At 37.9% G+C, this 21,786-nt stretch overlaps 1 protein-coding gene across 3 annotated transcripts; it reads right to left on the reverse strand.

Annotated features, from left to right (window-relative positions):
* Window positions 1-12,551: 12,551 nt before the first annotated feature.
* LOC119260976 (ankyrin repeat family A protein 2) lies at window positions 12,552-21,786 on the reverse strand. 3 transcript variants are annotated; one of them, XM_037530154.1, is made up of 9 exons: window positions 21,661-21,786; window positions 18,814-19,203; window positions 18,063-18,221; window positions 17,431-17,496; window positions 15,199-15,296; window positions 14,601-14,726; window positions 14,239-14,305; window positions 13,669-13,749; window positions 12,552-13,064 (listed from the first exon to the last, which is right to left on the reverse strand). In XM_037530154.1, exons 2-9 carry the CDS (start codon window positions 19,100-19,102, stop codon window positions 13,009-13,011), a joined length of 942 nt encoding a protein of 313 aa, XP_037386051.1. In that variant the 5' UTR covers window positions 19,103-19,203; window positions 21,661-21,786; the 3' UTR covers window positions 12,552-13,008. The 3 variants fall into 3 exon arrangements, with proteins under 3 accessions (XP_037386051.1, XP_037386049.1, XP_037386050.1); XM_037530152.1 differs by lacking the exon at window positions 12,552-13,064 and adding an exon at window positions 13,071-13,340; XM_037530153.2 differs by lacking the exons at window positions 12,552-13,064; window positions 21,661-21,786 and adding exons at window positions 13,071-13,340; window positions 21,525-21,644.

Genomic DNA, 21,786 nt, shown 5'->3' on the forward strand with positions numbered 1-21,786 from the left:
TATTTACATTGGTGAACAGTTGATTATTGGATGTGATTTGCAGTAGGTATAACTGTGCTCTTCTTGTGCAGAATCTTTGGTTCTTGACAGCCCTGATGGATTAAGTTTAAATAGGCAGCATATTTAAACCCCACAAGCTTGGTCATTCAGAATTTACCTGCAACTGCCTCCCAGGTGAAACCTCCCAGGAGCCAGCCTGGGAAACTCCTGCTGATACTTCAGGTACCTGGAAGTTATCAGCTGACACAGAAAGAATTTTTTGGTGGCTCCTGGCACAGGACTGAATAATTCCCATTTGGCAGAATCATTTTACTTAACTTTGAAACAAAATAGAAATATCACCTTTTTTATGATTCAGATCTGAAGGCATTTCCTTTGCAGTGCAAAGAGAAGAGACTTCTGTCACCTACAAGAGAAAGAACAGCTTTGACTATCTTAAAACTTTGTGACTTATTTTTTGTTATAGAATATTCTGTAGTGAAGTGAGACTTCTCTGAGGGAGGGATGAGCTGAGGTTCTATCATTTTGTCCCCTTTGTAGGAGACACTCAGTGAATGCCCATGGAAGAGAAGGGAGAAGGCGGGAGGGAAGAAGGAAATTCACAGGGTCCAAGCTTTTAGGAAGCAGGTGTCAGGTTCAGCAGGAATAATTTAATCCTGCAAAAGATAATCTATAGGCATCTTTTCTAGAGGACAGTTTATTTCCCAGAGTAAATAATTTCACAGTATGTGGGGGATTCTAGGGAAAAGCTGTGTCCCAGTCTATCAGTGAGACTTGTCTGAGCACAGCACAAGGATGAATTAGCAGAATGGGTTAACCTAGGGGTATCTTTACAGGAGCTTTTTGTATGGGTTGGAGACTCTTCTTAGGGAAGGTTTGTAGTAGAGGTTGAGGGAGTGAGGGATGGAGAAAATGTGGTGAATGTCTCTGATGCTGGCCTCTCATCTGATCCTCTGCCAGCTGGCATCTTACCTGAGCTCTGGAGAGTAAGGAGGGGAGACAGCACAAGCTTGACTAAAGGACTAAAGGATTTCATGAGGATTCCTGGGGCTTAGGTGGCAAGGTGGAACAGAGTCTGAGAGAGATGTTCTCCTTATTTCGTTGAAACTCAAAATTCATAAGCATCATAAACCAAGTCTAGTTCAACAGACAGGGAACTGACTGAAAAGCTATTAGTTCATAGAAATTCCAGGGAGTCTTGAGTAGGCAGGAGGAAGGTCAGATCAGGCAACAAGTCAGACCATGCAACTGCAGGGCACAGTCAAAATCTTGCTGGGGAGACAAGGCCATCATAATCTGCATTTGATGTTCCCATCAGATGGTTTAGCTGTGGTCACTGCTGTAACATCTATGGATTTCAATGTTCTTATTACTTTGGCTCAGCAGTTCCTAATTCAAAATTCTGGGGCAGAGCATGTGATATGGTTAAACCTTCATCACATTTTCACAGTCTAGCTGCAAGTGAGCCTGGGAAGGGGAGGCTGGGTAAAGGAGAGGAGAGGAAAAGAAACATCTGGACTTTTAACCTCCATCAAAGTGAGGCAATTTGAGACATTATTCTGGGAGCACCAGAAAACTGGTGAATTTAACCACAAAAAGGAAAATCAAAATGCCTATTCAGAAAAATTAACACAAAGCTAAAAGTTAAATGACAGACTAACAAACTTCCTGGAGTGCCTTATTTAAGTTGAATCAACCAGTTATCTGTTTGCTTATTTTTATGCACAAAAGGAGAAGAGGGATAGAGGGATTATAAGAGTATTTGCTTTTAACAAAGAGCCATGGTAGTTTATACCTTCTTCAGTTACAGATCTCCATGTGAATACAGTTATCCATGGCTACCAGTGAGTATATAAAGTTTTAGAGATTAAAAGCTGTATTTTGTAGGAACAACATCAAACTTTGAAAGCTAGATATCTCGGCGAAGAACTTTTTTTTTTTTCCTAAAGATTTATTTATTCATTTACACAAGAACCCGGGTACAGGCCAGATGTCCAGGAGGGGAGGATTCACCAGAGACAGAGCGGGGAACAGAACAGGCAGGCAGACCGAAGACACTGCTGACGGGAGCAGTGGGTGAGAGAGGAGAGGTCTGCTGCGTCTTGTGAGAGGCTCGCCAGCCAGCCGGGGATTGAACCGGCGCTGCAGAGGCTGCGGACAGCTTCACAGCTCGGCGCTCAACTGCCTGCGCCACCAGGGGAGGCCCCGAAAAGAACTTTTTATAGATACTCTCACAAGAAAACTTTCATGTTACTGAATATAAAACAGAACTTCATTAAGTTGGCGTCATTTAATATGTAAACTTTTTAGATTAGTTTCTCTTACTTAGCAATGTGCATTTAAGGTTCCTCCTTGTCTTTTCATGACTTGATCATTTCTTTTTAGCATTGAATCATATTCCATTGCCTGGATATACCAGTGTATTTATCCATTCACATCCTAGTAACTTTCAAGTTTTGACTTTCAGGTTTTTTGTGAGCCTAAGTCTCCAACTCCTTTGGGTAAATAAATACCAAGGTACATGATTTATGGATCACATGGTAAGAGTATAATTAGTTTTTAAAGAAATCACCAAACTGTCTTCTGAAGTGGCTGTATCATTTTGCATTCTCACCAGCAATGAATGAGAGTTCCTGTTGCTCTTCATCTGTACCAGCATTTGGTGTTGTCAGTTTTCTGAATTTTGGCAGTGGTATTTCACTGTTGTTTCACTGTTGTTCTTGTTGCTGTTTTTTTAAAGATTTATTTTATTTATACAAGAACTGGGTGTAGGAGGCAGGAATGGCCACTGAGCAGGTTTTCTGATCCAGCAGACTGGGTAAAGGAGGAATCACAGTCCTTAGTGGTTTTGCAGGTTTTTATTGGGATTACCAGGTACATAGTAGGCAGGGGCGCTGGGGGGCTGCTAGGCTGGCAGGCCTCCCAGCCCCCAGCAGGTCTTCACTTTGGGCTCTCCGGGCCTTCTCTTGGCTTCTGCTTCCCTTGCTTCTCTCTCGTCTTCTGCTGGTGTCCCTGTGACGCCGCCCTTAAAAGCCCAGTTTTAGCCCAGGTGAATCCCATCTACCTATGCCCACACCCTACTTCAGGTGTCCGCCATCAGGCATGCATTCAGAACTGCAAGGATCCATCATCTATCCTGATGGCGGGAGGGCAGAAAAGCCTGACATTTTTCCTTAATCTACACTGGGGTACAGGCCAGATGCAAGGGAGGGTGAGAGGATTCACCAGAGACAAAGTGGGGAACAGAACAGGCAGACTGACTGAAATACACTGCTGAGGGGAGCAGAAGGAGAGGCAGGAGAGGTCTGTCATGCCATGTGGGCATCTCTGTGGCCAGCAGGGATCGAACCGGCACTGCAGAGGCTGCGGACTGCTTCATAGCACTGCGCTCAACTGCCTGCGCCATCAGGGAGGCCCATTTCAATGTTGTTTTAATTTGCATTTCCCTCATAACATATGATGGGGAACATCTTTTTCTATGCTTATTTTCTATCTGTATGTCGTTTTTGGTGAGGTTTCCATTAAGTTCTGAGTTTTTAATCAGGTTGGTTGTTTTCTTATTGTCAGATTATAAGAATTTGTGTATTTGTATTCATTATTGATACTTTAATATTTCATGAGATATATCTTTTGCAAATATTTTCTTCCAGTTTGTAACTTGTCTTTTCACTTTCTTCAAGGAATGTTTTTTTGTCCTAAGGAATGTTTTAATATTTTATATACTACGGATATGTACTAGACGCTCAGAAGACAGCAATGGTTGATATATTTCATTTCTCCCCAAGTAGGAGGATGTGTGAAGGCCAACCAAGTCCACATTGCTTTCATATGGTGGGTTCTATAACATCTCATCAGTGCAGGCAAGATATGGTTAACTTTTTTTTTTTTTTTGTGGAACCCTCGCCGGTGGCCGGGGAATGAACAAGTGCTGCAGAGGCTGTGGGCAGCATTGCAGCCCAGCGCTCAACCGCTGCGCCACCAGGGGAGGCCAGATAAAGTTAACTTTTAAGGAAGAATTTAGAGTGGCACACAAAGAAGTATAGTCAAACTCTATTTCGCTGGGTGAATGGTCTCTTTCTTAAATACTGAAACAGCTGTTCCTGAAGCAGCTGAGAGACCTCTGAGGCAGGGGGCACATGCAATTGACCTCATCTTGTTGATAGTTTCCTTGACAGAGGGACAAACACCAGGAGAACCAAGTAAGAGGAGAGAACAGTTTCTATAACAGACTTGATCCTGGAGGAGGGGTTACCTGGCCTTGTGGATGAACTCTGTAAACTGGCATGGGTTCTGGAGGCCCAGCACTTCTGACAAGACCTGATTCCAAAGAAGTCCTAGCACAAAGGAATAAGACAGGCTCATTAGTGTTGGCAGGTATAACTGCTCTATTGGTATTCAAGGGCTCCATTTTATCCAAAAGGTAAGCAAGGTAAGTAAACAATCATGTAGTACCAGGAATGGATTCTGTCTTTCAAAAACACAGATTAATAAAAGACATTCAGTCACCACTAACAGCTCTTTGAATGACAAAAGGTGAATTACTCACCATTTGGTAATATTGGTGTTTTGAAATTCTTTGTCATATAAGCTTAAAGGTGAATTTGTTTGTCTTTATGCAAGAATTATAACAGGTACCAACAGGCCAGAGACAAAGGATAAACCAGGCTTTCCCCCTAAGGTTCTTTTGTATACAGAGTGGCATGAGAGAGGCAAATATTAAAATGTGGTTTGGAATATTCTGGTTCCACCAGCTTGGAGTTCAGTACCCTTGGAGCAGTGGTTCACAGACTTTACTTGACACCACAACCACCCAGAAAGGTATCACCCGTGAGTCAGACCCTGTGGGATGCACCCTGGATGCTTTCTAAACCTCTCCAGATTTTCCACCGCATCCTAGGTTGAGAGTCAGTTGCCCTTGGAGGGGAGCTCTCTCCACGACTCAGAGAATCCTCTGCCCTCTGAGTGCCCTCAGGGTGTCGAGGTTTCAGAGGTGTCAATTAGGACTGACCTTGAAACTCAGCAGAAAAATTAGTATTTGAAAAAAACCAATAACAGACAAAAACTGGGGTGTAAGCTGAGGTACTGGGTGAGAGGATTCACCAGAGAGAGTGGGGAGCAGAATAGGCAGATCTACTGAAATACTCTGCTGAGGGGAGCAGCGGGCAAGGCAGGAGGAGTCTGCTGCACTTTGTGAGTTATCTCTGGGGTGGGGCGGGGATGGGGGGATGAGGGTGGGGTGAGATTGAACTCCTGCTGCAGTGGCTGCCAATAGCTTGATAGCGCTGTGTTTTACCCCTGCACCACCAGGGAGGCCCCAATACTTAACATTTTAAATTGATGTATGGAATTTCGGGAGATGATTTTGAGGGAAGCCAAATTCACCAGAAAAGATTCACTGTTTAAAAATTTCATAATAATCGGTCTGTCCTGTCTTTCCTTCTATTTTTATTCAGTTTACAACTATCATATTTGTAAATATTTTATTTATCACACAGGAAATCACCTAACAGATATAAATCCATTCAGTGTCACCCATTGGTAATATACATATTCAATGATAAAACTTGCAAAAAAAAATCCAAGCATATATAACGTCAGTTTATACAGCCAGTGCTAACAAAATAATTTAAGATTTAATGTTTTTCATGTATGAAGTTTAAGAAGATATGGTAAAGAAATCATTTAGAGTGTTTTCTAAAAATCAGCAGGCTATTGACATTTAAAGAAAATTCAAAGGTACAAACTTTAGAAGTCTTTACAGTTTAACAGTTAACATCATACATCACATTTTTCTTAAAAAATGTTTATTTAAGTTATTGGTCATTTTAAAAAAAAATTAAATATATCAAAATTATTAACCTTTTTTGTTCTGATCTCCAGTTCGCCGCTTCTTTCACCATTGAATGAATTATGTAGTCTGATCAGGAGGATGATGTAAGAGAAGATTTGTCACCAGAACTGGGGACGCCCAGATTAGTTTACTGTTTGTTCAGCTGATGAAAGAGGGGCCGTTACAGGGGTATTTTACCCCTAGGTTGGCTTTCTCTGAAGTGCTATAAAAGGTCATGCTGCATGTCCTTTCAATGTCACATGAGATGAAGGCCACACAAGAATATCTAGAGAAATGTGGTTTGATTTACTGTTTCCTAAAAGTTCCAGATTTCGTGTGAACTCACTGTGAACTTAAATGTTAAATTGGAAATTCTGAGAGAAGCAAATAGTTTCTTTATTAATGGAAAAGATCCCCAAGATGACAATGTGTGTCTCTGTTGGACACTAGCCAAATATGCATAGTCAGTCTACCTATCTTTTCTTAGTATTGTTAAGAATACTCAGTTTCTTATTTCTTAGCTTTCCTCATTAATGAGCTCAATAAGATTTTTGTCATGTTTATTTGTGTGAGTCATGTAACCTTTTGAAAATTATGCATTATCTGTTTTGAAAGTCATCTGTTAAGAAGCTTGAGGAGATTAACCTGACCGAGACAAATAAACTGATTTGCCCACACATCTCTTCCTGACTTTTGAAGTGAATTCTGGGTAGCAACAGAAATTTAACTTCTCTGATTTTCTGTTTTGTTTTTTTTTTCTCTTTCTATTAATACTATGTATTTGTGCGTAATTCTGGTTTATAGAAACTAGTCTCAAGAAACTAGTCTCTGCTGATGGCAGCAATGACTGAGGGTTTTTTTTATGATCCATTCCGTGGTGCCCTCTGTTGGATATGTAATGAAGACCACCTTTTATCTGTTAGGTGAGACAAGACAAAGAATGAATTTAATAGTCTTGATTGTTTCATTTTTTTTTCAATATTTTTGACTATTTGCAACCTCAAGTCAACTACGGATTACATGCTCACTGGGAGGAAATTAACTCTGACTTGTGTTTCTGATTCACTTCTGACCTGTGGCAAAATTTGTAGATGGAAGCCATAAGTGCTCCATGTGTTTGTGTGTCTGCATATCAGCAGCTGAGAGAGGCCTTTACCTCTTGCTATGTAAGTAGAAATATTTTTCTAACACTAGAGGATATTTTAAAAACTAGATTACAGTTATTTCTTAATTAAAGGAGCATTGGTCTGATTGGCTTATAGAGAGAAATATTCTAAATATGACTGAAATATTTCCTCAAATCCCAGACAACAAAGAAACTGACACATATTTTAAATGTGCTAGACTTTTAAGATAAAAAAATGTTCTTATAGAAATTGTTAACTTAAAAACATTTTAAGAATCCAAGTTTACATGATGAAGGTGAATTTTTGTACAAATTGACTTATTTTAATAAATTTGGTTTTAAAAATAACATCTCTATGTCTTTATCCTGAGCTTATCAACAGGGAATACAATTCAAGCATACATTTAATTTTTTAAAATAAGGTTTGGATTTGTTATCTCAGGAACAGACTAGTTAATTTGAATTTCCTGACATTTTATACTCGTTACTGATCAAATACGTCTACACAATAGTTAAGATTTTAAAAGTGTCAATTTATATCCAAATAAATTGAGTCATGAATTTGATAACTTCTAATATTACCAGTGATTGTTTTATAGTGTCAGTTTAAACATAATTTCCAAAATATTTATGTAACTTAAAACTTAGATTAATAGTTGTTAATAATTATCAAATACCTAGGAATCTCAAGTACTATGAAATATTGAAGCATTGATCATTAAGTGTAATTTTAGGTTTATATTCTTGTTTCTTATTTTTATATGCTATAGATTGGCTATATCTTTGGAATACATTAGTGAATATGCCCTTTTATTTATTTATTTTTATTATTTATTTATGTTTTATTTATGCATACAAGAGCTGGGGCACAGGCCAGAGCTGTGGGGGGGAGGGGTGAGAGGATTCATCAGAGACAGAGTGGGGAACAGAACAGACAGACTGACTGAAATGCATTGCTGAGGGGAGTAGCAGGCGAGACATGAGAGGTCTGCTATTCTATTCATTTCTATCTCTTTAAGAAAGCAGAAGAGAGATGTATGTGGCTCTAAAAGTTGTGTTTATGTTTTTTTCTAGCCTGTTAAAATGAACATGACAGAGAATACTCTGTTACTTACCTCTCAGTTTTCTCCATGAACTAGATTTATTAACTTGGTTAAAAGTTATAATTTTAATATAGCTGATTGACACTATATTATAATCAATAATGGCAGAGAAAATGCAACTGTGTGTGTGCTTCCTTTTTTGAAGATTTATTTATGAATACAAGAGCTGGAGTATAGGCCAGAGATGCAGGAGAGTTAGAGGATTCACCAGAGACAGAGCGGGAAACAAAACGGGCAGACTGACTAAAACACACTGCTGAGGGGAGCAGCGGGCGAGACAGGAGAGGTCTGCTTCGCCATGTGGGACTCTCCCTTGCCGACCCGGAATCCAACTGGTGCTGCAGAGGCTGAGGACAGCTCCACAGAGCGGCCCGCAACCCGTTGTGCCACCAGGGAGGCCGGTATGTGCTTCCTTTTTTTTCAAGGAAAAAAGATGTAAAATTTGACTTTGTCTGTTTGTTACAGAATATGAACGAGTAAAGGAAAGATGAAATTTGGATGTATATACAACACATTGAAGAGGAGGTAAGGAAAGGGAATTTTATTCCTAGACCCAAGTCTAGGAAGAAGCTACATAAATATGTTAGAAATTTAGTAAATTTCTGTCAGTTTTGATAGCTTTATATATAAAGTCATTTAAGAAAGAATCAAGACTCACAAAATTTACTTACAAATTTTTCACTCTGTTAGATGATAAATATGATAAATGGAGTTTTTTTTTTTTTTGAAGTCTAGAGTTTTTTTATTTTTTATTTTAAAATATACATACCAGGCCTCCCCGGTGGCGCAGCGGTTGAGTGCTGGGTTGTGAAGCTGCCCGCAGCCTCTGCAGCGCTGGTTCGATTCCCAGCTGCTCCCCAGCCACTGGAGGAGGGTCCCACATGGCGCGCAGACCTCTCCTGCCGTCCGCTGCTCCCCTCAGCATTGTACTTCGGTCCTTCTGCCTGCTCTGCTCCCCGCTCTGGCTCTGGTGAGTTCTCTCACCCTCCCGCGCTTCTGACTGTATCCAGTGCTTGTATAAATAAATAAATAAATCTTTAAAAAAAAAAATAAATGCAAACCTGCTTTGAAAATACTTAAAATATATATATACATACCATGCCATGAACTCACAGGGCAGCTCAGGCTGCTTTTCAGTGGCTCTCACAAAGTGTGCCTTACTGGGTGAAGCAGGCCTATGGGTGCTTCAGTTGAACCCAAGTGCCTTTTGCTCAATCTAGTGCTACTGTGGGTGAAATCTGAAGTAAATCAGTGAGAATTTTAAAAGTCTGAGATTTCTGGGCCTCCCTGGTGGCTCAAGGGGTTAAGCACTGCACCATGAAGCTATCTGCAGCCTCTGCAGCACGAGTTCAATCCCTGGCAGGGAGCAACCCACATGGCGTGGCAGACCTCTCCTGTCTCTCCCGCTGCTCCCCTCAGCAGTGTATTTCAGACAGTCTGCTGTTCTGTTCCCCACTGTCTCTGGTGAATCCTCTCACTCCTCACATCTCTGGCCTGTACCCCAGCTCATATATGCATAAATAAATAAATCTTTAAAAAAAAAAGTCTGAGATTCCTTTGCATGTTTCTGAATAGAAGTCTTTTTAATATTTTGTTTTTTGGTCTTAGCAGTTGCTTAGTAATCTAAGCCTCTAGATTTGGGAAGTACACTTGAAGCCCATATGGTTAAACTGCTGCATGTATAAATAACAAGACCAGTTTTTTTGTTATCCAGAATAATTTTTGAATATTACTATGATTCCACAACAAGAGACTATCAGAAAAATCTGAAACTTGGGAATAAAGAAATAAGGGAGGTATGTATTTTCCATGTCATAGTGGGAGAAGGATCTTCTAAGATTAATCTAAGTCTCTGGACTATCAGCATCACCTGAAAACTGGTTGGATTTAAAGTTGTTGGGTCCCGTCTCAGATTGATTGAATCAGAAACTTAGGCTGGGACCCAGCAGACTATTTTATCATGCCTTCCAGGTGTTTCTGATGTATGTTAAAGTTTGAAAACCATTAATCTAGGGGGAACTAATTTCAATTCACTGGCTACAATTTTTTTTTTTAAATTTATTTATTTATTTATTTATTTATTTATTTATTTATTTATTTATTTATTTAATTTATACAAACACTGGGTTCAGTCAGAAGTGTGGGAGGGTGAGAGAATTCACCAGAGCCAGAGCGGGGAGCAGAGCAGGCAGAAGGACCGAAGTACACTGCTGAGGGGAGCAGCGGGCGGCAGGAGAGGTCTGCGCGCCATGTGGGACCCTCCTCCAGTGGCCGGGGAGCAGCCGGGGATCGAACTGGTGCTACAGAGGCTGCGGGCAGCTTCACAACCCAGTGCTCAACCGCTGCACCACTGGGGAGGCCCACTGGCTACAATTTTTAAAGGTACCAGACTTAGTGAAGTCACGTGTTATCTTGTTTATTTCTGATAGAGATACAAGTAATTTCTGTCTAGTGGAAAAAATAGCTGAAAGGTTATGATTCATGGTATTGTTGGGCATGAGGCAAATGTGCATCTAACTCAGCAGTCTTATATTCACATTACCTAAAATACCAACCTTTTGATGCTTTTGGGCTAAGTTTGAACATCTTAATGTTTTCCTAACTAGTGAGTTGAATAAAATCATTAACAGGTATTTTTATATTTACATGAGTACAGTGGTTTTTTAGCCCTTTGAAAATCATTCTTTATCAATATATTTCATACTGTGGCAATGAATCCTGCTAGGAGAAAACGAGTGCCTTGAAGGCAGTAGTTTTTGTTAGTATTTTATTCAAGCACATTGTCTGGTACATAAGCTCTGAATGAGTATCTGTGAAATCAGTAAATGCTACCTAGAAGATATTTAATTTTTAAAAGAGGGACTTTATAAATGGTCTGTAAGTATCATTCCTGTTAACTTGTATGGGATTTGTTATAAGGGACCGCAAGGTTAAAAGATAGAATTGGAAATGGAAATTTTCTCCAAGATACTGTCCAAGATCTGTTGGTTGTCAGTCATGAGTCAGACTATAAGTCAAGTGGTTATTTCAGATCCAAATCCCAGCATGGGTTGTTTGGTTGCTGTAGGGAAAATGGAAGCGGTCAGGTTTTTACCTGTGGTCTGATATGTGTGCCTGATGGGGCACCTGGAGTGTGGTGTGGGCATGCATAAGTGGTACCCCTGAGCCGAGAGACTGAGCATATAAGGGCAGCAGAGAAAAACGCGGCAGTAGAGGGCTGGGCAGCAGAGAGACCGAGAGAGAACACCAGAGAACCCAGAAAGAGCAGAGATTCGCCAGGGGCTAGGAGGCTTCCAAGCCTCCTGGCCCCCCGGCCCTCCTGCCTGCCCTGCAACTTGTTGCCTCAGTACAAATGATATAGAAAGATCTTAAAAGCCTGAAAAAGCCACCGGGAACTCCAGGACTCCTCCTTTATCCATCTGCCCGGATCATATAAAACCTCTCTGTGCTTTGCTGGCACTACATTTGCTCTTCAGATGGAGGAGACACTTGCAAGCAATACTCGGAGAAATGTCCCAAAATAATTTTGTTATTGTATAATATGAAGAGGAACTAACGTGTCATTAAGAAAAAGAACCAAATGGAAGGGCAAGTGGTATTAGGTAAATCCAATCAAAATGCTGGAAAATCTAAAGCGCATGCCTCACTGCCAATGGGGGAACTGCTAGTCCTGTAATATTGCCACATATTTTTTAGATTGACTATGGAGGGACAATTGTTTTTCTTTCCCCTTGCTTTTCCTTTAGGCAGTCTTTGCCTCTCACATTCTGGGGCAATAGTGGATGGTTAATCAGTTATCTCCTTCTCTTCCCCATCTCCATACAATGACACATTTATATCCAATGCTATTAAGATTTCTGTCTTCTGGAAATTTAAACCCTGAGCAGAATGATAAAGGGACTTAAGTCAAACATCACCAAAGCAGTATTCCAAAGCAACTGTCATGATTTCCTGACTGAGATCCCTAGACTAATTTCATTCCTTGGTATTGCCTATTTCCTCATTCTTCAGATTTTCCTTCCATCTGCACCTCTCCCTAATTTCCTTTTGCATAAATTAGTTAAGGCGGCTTACACTCCTCAAAGTATGATTCCTGATACAACATCTATATTCCAGATGAAGTGATGTATCCCAAGTCACATACTCAGCAGTCAAATCAACTTCTAGCCCATGGCTCTGCTTCTTAGATTTTGGTGTAACACAAGTTTACGTGGTCCTTGAGTGGAATTAAAGAGCACCTGACTTTGACTGAAGAACTGACTTTTATTTCATGGAGAACTTTTCTTATTGAAAAACTTATTTACTATAGGAAAATATTCTCAATATACTTCTAGAAATGACAATCAATAGTGATGTGACTGACTTACATTTATTTTCATTATATTGTTTGACATAATAGAGTGTCACAGCAGGACAGAAGGGTTAAAATAAAAATCCTAAAGAAATACCTAATAACCCCAATACAATTAAATAAGAACTAGCTTGCAGATTAACAGAAAAAGTCCTTTATTTGTTTATAACATCATTTTGTAAACAATTACACTGTGCATTTTTTAATTCAACAATAACAATTTTTTTCTTCTATCAATTTACAGCAAACTCTATATAAAGTTGATCAGTTAATACAGGAGTGAAGATGAATAGAGTAGAATAATTTCGGAAAATTTAAATTACAGCACTCAATATAAAGACAGATAACTGTACCATAAAAATTTACATGCCACAAAACATTAATTTATAATTTTAAATATGCAGTAAAACACATTTATAAAAAGGCATCAATATTAATTTTATTATAAACCAGTGAATTACTCAGAGGAATATTTATTAAAACTTACTAAAAATCGGTAAATATTGCAACTGAGGTAAAAATTTATAAGTAAACACAACTATCATTTATAAGAGCCAAAAAGTAAACATATGGGCAGACAATACTTTCTGATTACTGTCTACTCCTTGATATTTTGCAGCAGCTTCAATAAATGAGACTCGATAACCTGTTGAACTAGAACAGATGGGGGATCAAAACCACAGCATATTGATTACAAAACTTTGGAAAGAACTATCAAGTTCAACCTAACATCCCCAACTTTTTCCTAAAAAGTGAATTATAAGTTGGACACACTCATAGTTTGAAGCTGATAATGCAATGCATTAATTACTTAAAAGTTACTCTGCCACTGACTTAATAATTATTCAATTATTGTTAATATTGTTCAAATTACTGAATTTTCTGTGTCTTGGTTGGAAACTGAAGGACAGTCAGGGGCACAAGGTTGTTCTAAGAAATAGAGAAAGGGCAACATAAAGCATCTTATAAGTAGCTTGCTATGAAAATGTTAAATATACTTTGTAAACAGGGATGCTCTTATCCCCAGCAACTGATATTTGGGTTGGTAAAAATTAATATTAACCAACTTATTTCTAGAGTTTGTAGGAAATTCGTTCTTTCTGTCCACAGTTTAAAGTATAAGTCAGGAGTTAGGATAACATGTAATGTTCTGTGACTATAATTGATGAAAATGGTCTACCCACCCACTGGTCTGTATGTACCACTTTATTTTTTAGTTTTCCAAAAATGAAATCTAAGGGTTCTAAAATTCACTTACCACTTCTATAGCCCAGGGCTACAGCTAAATCCATAGAATTATATCCAGAGTCAGTTTCAATCGTTGGATCAGCTCCATTTTCTATTAAAAATAGAAAAATTTACATAAATAAAATGAAAATGTAGTTATGCTTGTCTCTTGCTGGCTCATGTGAAAATAGAAGGACAGACTTTCAGCAAATTTGGAGGGTATTTTCAGGGTTGTCTCACAAATTCCAGAGTACAAGGAATGCACAGATTCACCCTCTGGAGCGGCTGAAACTCATAAACAACTAGAGCAAGGACTATGCATAATAACACTATGGACAGAGAAAACACAAATGGATTCACATGTGGCCCCCCAGAAGGAAAGAAACATGGACAAATGGTCTGACAGCGGGCCTGGTATGTGATGGAGCTGCTTTTCACATGGGCAACTCTACGGTAGTAGGTGGTCCAGAGGTGAAGACCAGCAATATTAATATATTTAACTGCGGTTAATGATTTTCCTGGGTAATACCACAGAAGGCCAGTGAGTAAAAATAAAGTTCTCACATGGCATTTCTAAATATTTTCAATTTTATCTGCTTACCTAAGAGCATTTTTACACATTTCACATGATTTCCATGTACAGCATAAAGCAAAGGTGTCCCTCCATTCTGCAAAAAGAATAGAGTGGTTTAGTTTTTCAAGGTGAGCAAGATTCAAATAATTTGATGCTGTAATGAGAAGTTTACCATGAAATTTAAAGTTATTTTAAAAGTAGTTTAAAGTTATTTTTACGATTTTGTGAAAAATACTTAAATCAAAACTAGTAATTGAGTTTATAACAACTTTTTCTTCTAGGAGTTTGATTAACTAAATTATTCTTCTGTTTAAAACATTTATTATGTCTCCCTCAAACCAATTCTAGAGTTTGTTAAAGTAATTAAAAAATGAACATCATAGACTCACCCAGTCGTATTCATTTACATCAACTCCACAATCAAGCAGCATTTTGACAATATCTGTGTAGCCTTTACTACAGGCCAATGACAGTGCACTTTCTCGACCCTTTCCTAAAAGTTGGGGATCAGCACCCTAGTGTGGGAAGTGGAGATAAAAGACTTTTCAATCCATGTAAGCAAGAATGTTGTTATTTCTGCCAATAATTACAATTCAACACTTAGGTAATGTTCTTAATAGAAATAATGCAAATGTCTACTCATTACCCAGGTTGTCTGGATGCCTTCCTTCTTTCCTCTATCTCAATCCTAACTATCCTTTCACTCTGCATCAAGTCACACCTCCTCAATGAAGCTTCCATTGGGCTGACAGTATTTTGGTTCCATTGTATTTAAGGGGGTTGGGCATTAAACTATCTCTCAGTGTTTCATGTATGATTAGTCTTGCCTGCCCAACCAGATTCATTTTCCACAAGAATAGAAAAGCATTTAAAATATTGTTGGTTCTTCTACCATTGTATCTAGCTGGTCAGAGACATAAAAACTTTCTGAAGACTTAACTGAACTTAAGAACTATACATATACATTTTCTGAGGCATTTTCCTTACATTCTGAAGTAGAAACTCTACCACAGCTATTTGCCCGTGTGCTGCAGCCCACATCAGAGGAGTAAATCCTTCTTCATCCGTGTGATTGATAACATTTTCTAGTTAAAAGAAAAGCAATTTTTGTGATCTAATTTAACAACCACATAGTAATAGCACCATGAAAATACTGGTATTCTAAAAGTTTGACTGTATTATTCAATGAGGTTCACTGAAATCCTAATATGTGGTGTACTTTGCGTTTGAAAATAGTAAAATGTACCTCAATGTACACTGATGAATTCAAATAGCATATTATTTCAAGTATAAACTACTAGATGTGGCATAATACTAAGTATAAGGCAGACCACAGAACACTGGACTGAGAGTCAGGAGGCTAGAGTCTGAATCTTGGCTTTGTTACTTCCAAGCAGTGTAACAGTTAATGTCTCCAAGATACAGAATAAACATTACTTCTTGCTGGGTAGTTAGGATGATGATAATACAAATTAAGTAAGAGCACTTTTTTTTTAGCATCACATAAATGTTATTACAAAAACTCCAAAATTCTATAAAAGCTAACTTCTACTCAATAGCTAACATTGCTGAATTTCTTTCATTCTTGTGGTTTGCTAGTGAAATATAATGTGAATTAAGACTGAATAATCTGAAACACAGCATCATCAATTCCATCTTAAAGCCCATTTTATTCTCTAAATTTACTCTACCAGTTATAAACTCCATTTTTTTCTAAATTTATTTAGCAGATGAGAATGAAGCCACCAAATATTAATAAATAAATTTAATGATTAATTCTTACAAGAGAATGACATGATTAGTAAAACTCTTTCATCATACTCCCTGTATTCAATAATGTTGGTAAAACTGGCTAACTTTTGAACAATGAAAATAAAGTTCAGGGCCTCCCCTAGTGGCGCAGAGGTTGAGAGCTGGGCTGAGAAGCTGCCTGTAGCCTCTGCAGCACGGGTTAGATTCCCGCCGCTGCCGGGGAGGGTCCCACATGGCACGATAGACCCCTCCTGCCGCGTCCGCTGCTCCCCTCAGCAGTGTATTTCGTCAAGTCTACCTGTTCTGTTCCCCGCTCTGGCTCTAGTGAATTCTCTCACCCTCCTGCACTTCTGACTATACCCAGTGCTTGTATAAATAAATAAATAAATCTTTAAAAAAAACAGAAAAGAAAAGAAAGTTCAGTCTTTACTTCATTACACTGAAAAATAATTCATATGGTTCAAAGATTAAAATATAAAAAAGGAAATCACAGAAGTTCTAGAATAAGGCATGGCTTTAGTTATTCATAATTTTGACATAGGAAATCATTTCTAAGCAAGATATGAAACCCAGAAGTCACAAAGAAAAAATGAATTTACCACTTAAAATTGTAAAACTTTGTTTGAAAACCTGATAGAGTCAAAGGTAAAATGAAACACTGGGAAAAATTATACATAATATAAAGACCAAAAAGCTAATTTTTAAATTTATGAGTCCATACAAATTAATACAAGATAGGCAGTTCAAATAAACAGGAATTCAAATAGACATTAAATAAAAGAAATGTAAATGGAACCTGTATGATATCACTTTTTACCCATCAGGTTAACAAATATGAAAGTCTGATATAAAAACAAAACTGGGCAATATATATAAAAATAAAAATTTACATTTTTTTGATTCAGCACGTGGAGGTGTTTACCTATGGGTATACTCAAAAAGAATGCCAACAATATTGTTATTAAACAGCAACAAACTGGAATGGGTACCACCAGGGAGATTAGTTAAAAAATGAAACACAGAAAATGCAATACAATGCAAAATAATGTTAACTATTACAAAGAATGAAATAGATCGATCTGTACTTAATGGACAGACCTCCAAAACATTAAGTAAAAAAGGAAAAGTACAATGCAGTGTGTATAGTATTTTCCCTTTTGTGTAACAAAAGCACATGCATACTCTTACACATTCTTACATATAACCTCAAATATAAACAGAAATGTTTTCTAGAAAAATTTTCTGAAAATATAAGAAATTTATAATGCTTTCTTTGGGTAAAAGACTATAACTTTTATACTTTACAGTACTTAAAAAAAATCTATTGGCTTATCTGCCTGGTGAGATTGTCCAATTGTTTGTTTTTGTCTTTATACTTTCCAGTATTAAAATGAAATAAAACAATTGCAAAGTTAATAAATTCTATTAACTTTTATTTAAACAAATTTAAGAAAACCAGGTTATTACCTTGTTCGATACGACTAGCCAGGTAGAGCATCTCTCCCTGAGCAGCCAATTGGTGAACAGATAAAGCTGAAAGAAAACCATAAAGTTTTTAAAAATTACTTTTATTGGGTAACTTTGGTTTAGTGGTATAGGTTTGCACCTCTTCATATGTAGGCTATCAGACCCCGCCTACCGCCAAAGCACCAATAATACTCCACCATACTCCATTGAGCCCTACCCAACCCTTGCACCTCATCCTCCTACACTCCTCTTTGGTTGCCTCAGTTCTGCAGTCAGATTGCAATGGTTTATTTTGTCATAATCATAATAAGTTGTATATTTGTAGGGTACACGTTCATCATCTCATTGCTCATTTTTGTGCAGTAATTATCTTTAAAAAAAAAACAACTATAAAATAAAACTATAAAGGTTTTAGAATTAACATTTCAATCTTTATTTGTTCTTAAGGGAAATATTTGAATATGTAATATTTCTAGACACAGTTCTAAATTACTAAAACTATCATCACATCACTTATCTTCAAAAACAGAACATGCATGAAACATTAATGAAAATAATGTTTCAAAGCCAAATTCTTGAAACCATTATATTTGTAATGAGAATATTTTTATCTGTCAATGGGAAATACTTACAATTTGCTAACAGTGGTGTGGTTGAGACCTCATTTCCTCTATGTTTGTTGGTTAAAGTAGTTGACTGCTTTATGGGTGAGAAGTGCTTTGTTGTAGAGGGAGTGTAGACATGCCTTACTTGAATGCCAGGAGAAGGAGATGTATGGATGTTGCATTCAGCTAGTTAAGACAGATTGAAACAGTATTTTAATGACAAAGCATCTCAAAGTTCTATGTAAGTGCTTACATAAAGAAATACATGACGTATAATATCTTAAGCTGTTCCTTAAGTGATACTAAGTTTTCTTGGTCAGAAAGTCTACACTACCATAGTGAAAGTTCTAGAAAAATAAGGTATTACTCGAGCAATTTTACTAGCAGATTAGTTTTTTATTCAATAGATTGTTACAGATTTCAGTGTGTCAAAGCGTTGGAAGGTAATTCCAACCAAATATTCATGGTGTAGGGAATATTAATTTGTTTCTAAAAGATACAAGTAATTTTTTCTCTTATGATTTTAAAAGCACAATAAAAAACTTGTAGAATTTGTAATATGTAAAGAAACATACGTTAAGCAAGAACTTTAAAAAAAATCAAGATGTACTTATGGACATTATATGACATGAAATTATTAATTTTTATTTCTGTGTAATTCTAGAAAATAAAAAGATGAATTTTCAAACTTTCTAAACTCAAAAATCTCATGATCAGAAAGGAAAAAGTACCACATAAAAACAAAACAAATGCAGATATTTATACCATAACTTTCAACCTTTAAATAGGACAGATGCCACCTCCAGGTCCGAGTTAACTTGATCTTGAATATTCTTACTATCCTCTTCATTTAAGGACTTCACAAATCGAGAACACACATTCATATCAAATCGGTTAGGCAATATGAACTTCATTCCCATGGCAACACCCTGAGCTGATCCTTCTTCTGCATTTGAGTCCAGTGGATGTTCTATTTTAATGTCTGGCATTCCCGTTAGACTGTAACTGCTGGGACACTCTTCCACCTTTAGTGGAGCTCCAATATCTAGATTTGCTGATGTAGCCATGATTTCAACTGTAGTTTCAATAATTAAAATATTTCTTCATGATTTTCTCTTAGTTTTATAAGAGTAGTATCCAGTATACTCTTGGAATTTGGATAGTAATTCTGAAAGAATAAAATTTAAATTATATTAACTTATGTAAAAGTACAAAGAATGATAATTTTCAATCACATATGCAAATAGTGCTCTTACAAGTGCTTAAAATAGAGAGGATACTATGTTCAGGGGTAGAGAAACCTGGATATTAATCAAGCTTCACTATTTATTAGCTGTGTGAACCTGTGTAAGTCACTCAAACTCTCTAAGCCTCAGTCTCATTTGTAAAAACAGGGCAAAACCATTAACTTTACAGATTTTGGTAAAAACTAAGATGAAATATATAGTATATTCTCACTTCCATTACTAGGTTCCAACAAATTTTATTGATGTTATCCTTTTCTCCCCCCCCCTTTTTTTTTTTAAGATTTATTTATGCATACAAGAGCTGGGGTACAGGCCAGAGGTATGGGGGTGGGTGGGTGAGAGGATTCACCAGAGACAGAGTGGGGAACAGAACAGGCAGACTGACTGAAGTACACTGCTGAGGGGAGCAGGAGGCGAGGAGAGGTCTGCTGTGCCATGTGGGTTGCTCCCTGGCCTGCCCCAGGATCGAAATCATGCTGTAGAGGCCGCGGACAGCTTTAGGGGTTGCATCTTAACCCCTGTGCCACCAGGGAGGCCCTTCTCCCCCTTTCTATTCCTGAATATTGCCAAATTGATAAAAGATTCATTTTATATTAATGAAAATAAACTTTTGCATTAACACTTAAACTTTTTTTTTTTAATGCAGTATTTATAAGCAGCCGTACAACTCATGTCATACCCAATTCTATTAGAATCTATAACACCCATGATCCCTGGATAGCAAAGGGTTTTACAAAGCTTTGGTTATGATGAACTGAAGTTATATTTATCAGTTTTATTCAGATCAAGTATTGACAACTTATTATAGGTTCTTATGTAAAATAAAGCATGTAGATTATAGATTGGCTTTTGCCTTAGCAGCTGTAGGATATTAGGGTCAAAGTATAATTCTTGGATCTCAATCACTATAATAAGTATTAAGAAATAAGAATTACTGATTTTTTTTTCAAATACAGGTTTCTCCTGGTATCTAGAAATAGAATATTCCTATTTGACATGATTTGGTAGGTTATTTTTTGAGCTGTGAACCTTATTACTACAAATTTATATGGAAAACAATTTGTATATTCCCAGACAAAAATCATGCCAAATAGAAACAATCTACTTTCAACATTAAGACATAAACTCAATAAATGCCAATTTTCATCTGTTATTGAATCATTTAATATTGTTTTTAAATGAGTTTTCAGTAATTGCTGGCACGTTTCTATGGATCTTAATATTATTTTAAGAGAAATTTCATTATTGTACCTAAAATTGCTTCTAAAAAGTGAAGAACTCAAGATATATAATTGCCCTAGATTATATAATCACTGAGAAAGAGAAAAAATGAACAATTAGTTAAATTCTCATGGGCTTACTGTCTTCAGAAATTTTGAGAGGATACAAGGTGTTTTAAAATTGGAATTAAGAGAGAAAAATGTGTATCACAGTGGAGCCGAGGTTGGCAAATCATACATATATAGAGTACCACCACTTCCAGTTTTAAGACATTTCCTAAGGTTGATTATGACAGCAGTCCTTTGAGTAGTCAGGACAGGTAATCATTATCCACCACAGAGAAGAGAAAAAAGAAATGCAGGAGTTTTGAGGTAACTATCCAGCTCTTCTAAGCCCATCACCCACTCCATTAAAATAGGAAGTACTAAACTAACCCCAAAGTTCCATGTAGTAGAAAGTAAAAAAAAATAACAACAAAAAGAAACAGGTAACAAAGTTAATACAAGTTAGCAAAAGAAGAGAAAGAAACTAGAACAGAGAATGAGTTCAGTGATGCAAATGGAGGTGCAATGCAGGGTCTTTCCAGCTCTAGAGAACTTCCATGCTGTATAAATCAGGGTTTACAGGTGGCGTTACCGGTCGTTGAGGGGAGAATGAAAACATACTTGCGGACGAAGGCGGAAAAATAACAATCATACTTGGGTGGAGATGGCGGAAATAGAACACTTATCTCGGCACTCTTCTAGAGAGAAGCAAAGTTGGCTGGCTCAACCAAATTTTTCGAGGACTTAAGAGGCAGGGGGATAATAGCTGCCCGAGGAGGCGGTGAGAACAAGAGGTAAGACTAAGGAAGGACTGCCAGTTTCACCACGACGTGAAGGAAGAGAGAGCATAACGAGATAAAGCGGGAAACTGTGCCAGGGCCCAGTGGATGCAAACAGCCGGGGTCCCTGGGTTCTCCCTAATCCTGGAATTTTTTTGCAAGGACAGGAAGGTGCTAGGAAAATGAATGATGCCTCACAGGCGACAGGAGTCCCAGGACAGGAGCCCGCTGGAGGGAGGGTGCGGCAGAGGGAAAGTCCGCTCTGGCGCCACCCGCCAGCTCCGTCCGACAGTCCCAGCGCCGGGCAGGTATGGCAGAGGAAACTAGGGCTCACCCGCGGCGGGCGGGCCCCGGGCATCCGGGCCGAAAGGCGACACGAAGAGAGCGCTGGGCCTCGCGACCACTTTCGACAGCCGAGAGTGAGTCGGGTCTTTCCATCTGCGGCCACAGATGCCCTAGA

The sequence above is a fragment of the Talpa occidentalis genome, unplaced genomic scaffold (assembly GCF_014898055.3).
Source record: "Talpa occidentalis isolate TD23 unplaced genomic scaffold, MPIMG_talOcc4v2.1 talOcc4.6, whole genome shotgun sequence".
Lineage (NCBI taxonomy): Eukaryota > Metazoa > Chordata > Mammalia > Eulipotyphla > Talpidae > Talpa > Talpa occidentalis.

What these genes read in the sequence shown, in the direction of transcription:
- LOC119260976 (XM_037530152.1), bottom strand. Translation starts at nt 19,102, where the DNA reads ATGGCTACATCAGCAAATCTAGATATTGGAGCTCCACTAAAGGTGGAA. An exon ending in TAGAGTTTCTACTTCAGAAT is followed by an intron (nt 14,727 to 15,198) that starts GTAAGGAAAATG and finishes TTCCCACACTAG; the next exon opens with GGTGCTGATCCCCAACTTTT. An exon ending in AGCCCTGGGCTATAGAAGTG is followed by an intron (nt 13,341 to 13,668) that starts GTAAGTGAATTT and finishes TCTATTTCTTAG; the next exon opens with AACAACCTTGTGCCCCTGAC.